The sequence below is a fragment of the Puntigrus tetrazona genome, chromosome 9 (assembly GCF_018831695.1).
Source record: "Puntigrus tetrazona isolate hp1 chromosome 9, ASM1883169v1, whole genome shotgun sequence".
Lineage (NCBI taxonomy): Eukaryota > Metazoa > Chordata > Actinopteri > Cypriniformes > Cyprinidae > Puntigrus > Puntigrus tetrazona.
This window is the reverse complement of record NC_056707.1, coordinates 9,874,743-9,876,128: the sequence shown is the minus strand read 5'-3', so window position 1 is coordinate 9,876,128 and position 1,386 is coordinate 9,874,743. Positions and strand designations below refer to the sequence as shown.

Genomic DNA, 1,386 nt, shown 5'->3' with positions numbered 1-1,386 from the left:
TGTGTGTGTGTGTGTGTGTGTGTGTGTGACAATGTTGTATAGGCTTAAACCTTAATTTCTGTGTATGTTTGATCTCAATTGTATAGGATTTATTGATTTTTATTCTACAAATAATAAAAAAATATAATAATCAGAATTTATGTGTGTGTGTGTTCACTTTAAAAACTTACAAGTCAATCAATCAATCAATCAATCAATTTTATTCATGAAGCTCTTTTAACAACACAGACAGTGTCAAATAGGAGAATAGAGTGATAGTAATGTAAAATGACAAGATTAAACACTTACACTCTGTGTAATTAATTTGTACCAAAGGAAAGTTGAGGGTTAAAATAATCTATTATGATTATTTATTAGATCATTATTTATTATTATTATTTATTTAGTAGATGTTTCACTGTTTATTCTAATTGCTATATGCAATCAGCCTATATCTGAAGGACACAAAACCAACCAACAATTAATCTCAGGGATATGTTAAGGTTCATGAAAATAATAGCATTTTATTGCATTGTGCCTCTTCACTGATTCCTGTATTGTGGAGCAACTGGTCAGGAATATTGATGAATTCCAGATTCTATATAGATTGTTGAAAGTTCTTTCTAAAGTTCCTTACCTCCATCCACATCCTCACTGCCAAAGTGATTTCTGTAGAAGAGCATGAGTTCAATTCTGTAACACTTATACAGGGACACCAAAAATATCAACATCAGCAGAATGGCTCCCAAACCTCCAGCCAGCTCCACCGTATACATGAGTTCTGCTGAGAGACAGACAGAAAGACAGAGTGTCACGCCACTGGACTGCTTCCCCATGGGCTCTGCGTCACGTATGTTCAGGTGTGTGTGTGTGTGTTCATTTAGCCTCATTAGTTACCTGCACAAGTTTGATTCTGTTCAGTGTTTCTTGGTCTGGGCTCGTCTATATGTACGTGTGGATTTGTTACCCTTCTGTGCAAGATAATATTAAAATGTGTTTATGACACCCTCCTCACCTCTGCTCTTCCTGCTTCCCCTCATTCTGCCCATAGGACTTGGTCTAAAGTTCATTAAGAATAAGCCATTATATATCATGTGTCTTATGAACCTATTGTTCTTCACTCTCATGTTTGGTCTCATTTGAAAGGTCTCAGTGCGATTGGTAAATTGGTCTCAATTTCACAGCAATCACTTATATTATGGAGAAGATTAAGAACTTGGCAGAACTGTGTTCTGTTGAGAAGGAGGTGTGTCCTCCTTTTGGGTCTCTGAACGTGTTCAAGCCAGGTGTGACACTGGAGCACGGGAACCTAAACAGCAAAAGGTTTTTACAAGTACATTTGACATCTCTTTGTCTGGTCTGAGTATATAAGGAAAGTGACAAAACACAACAAGGAGTGATTCTGTA

The 1,386-nt window shown here is 36.6% G+C and overlaps 1 protein-coding gene across 1 annotated transcript in view; it reads right to left on the bottom strand.

Moving 5' to 3' along the window:
- The window catches only part of LOC122352127 (interleukin-1 receptor accessory protein-like 1-A), a 46,619-nt gene that overhangs the window by 8,805 nt on the left and 36,428 nt on the right, over positions 1-1,386 (bottom strand). The window contains exon 10 of the mRNA XM_043249671.1: positions 617-760. Within this exon, the coding sequence (XP_043105606.1) occupies positions 617-760 (144 nt within the window). The remainder of the gene's footprint in view (positions 1-616; positions 761-1,386) is intronic.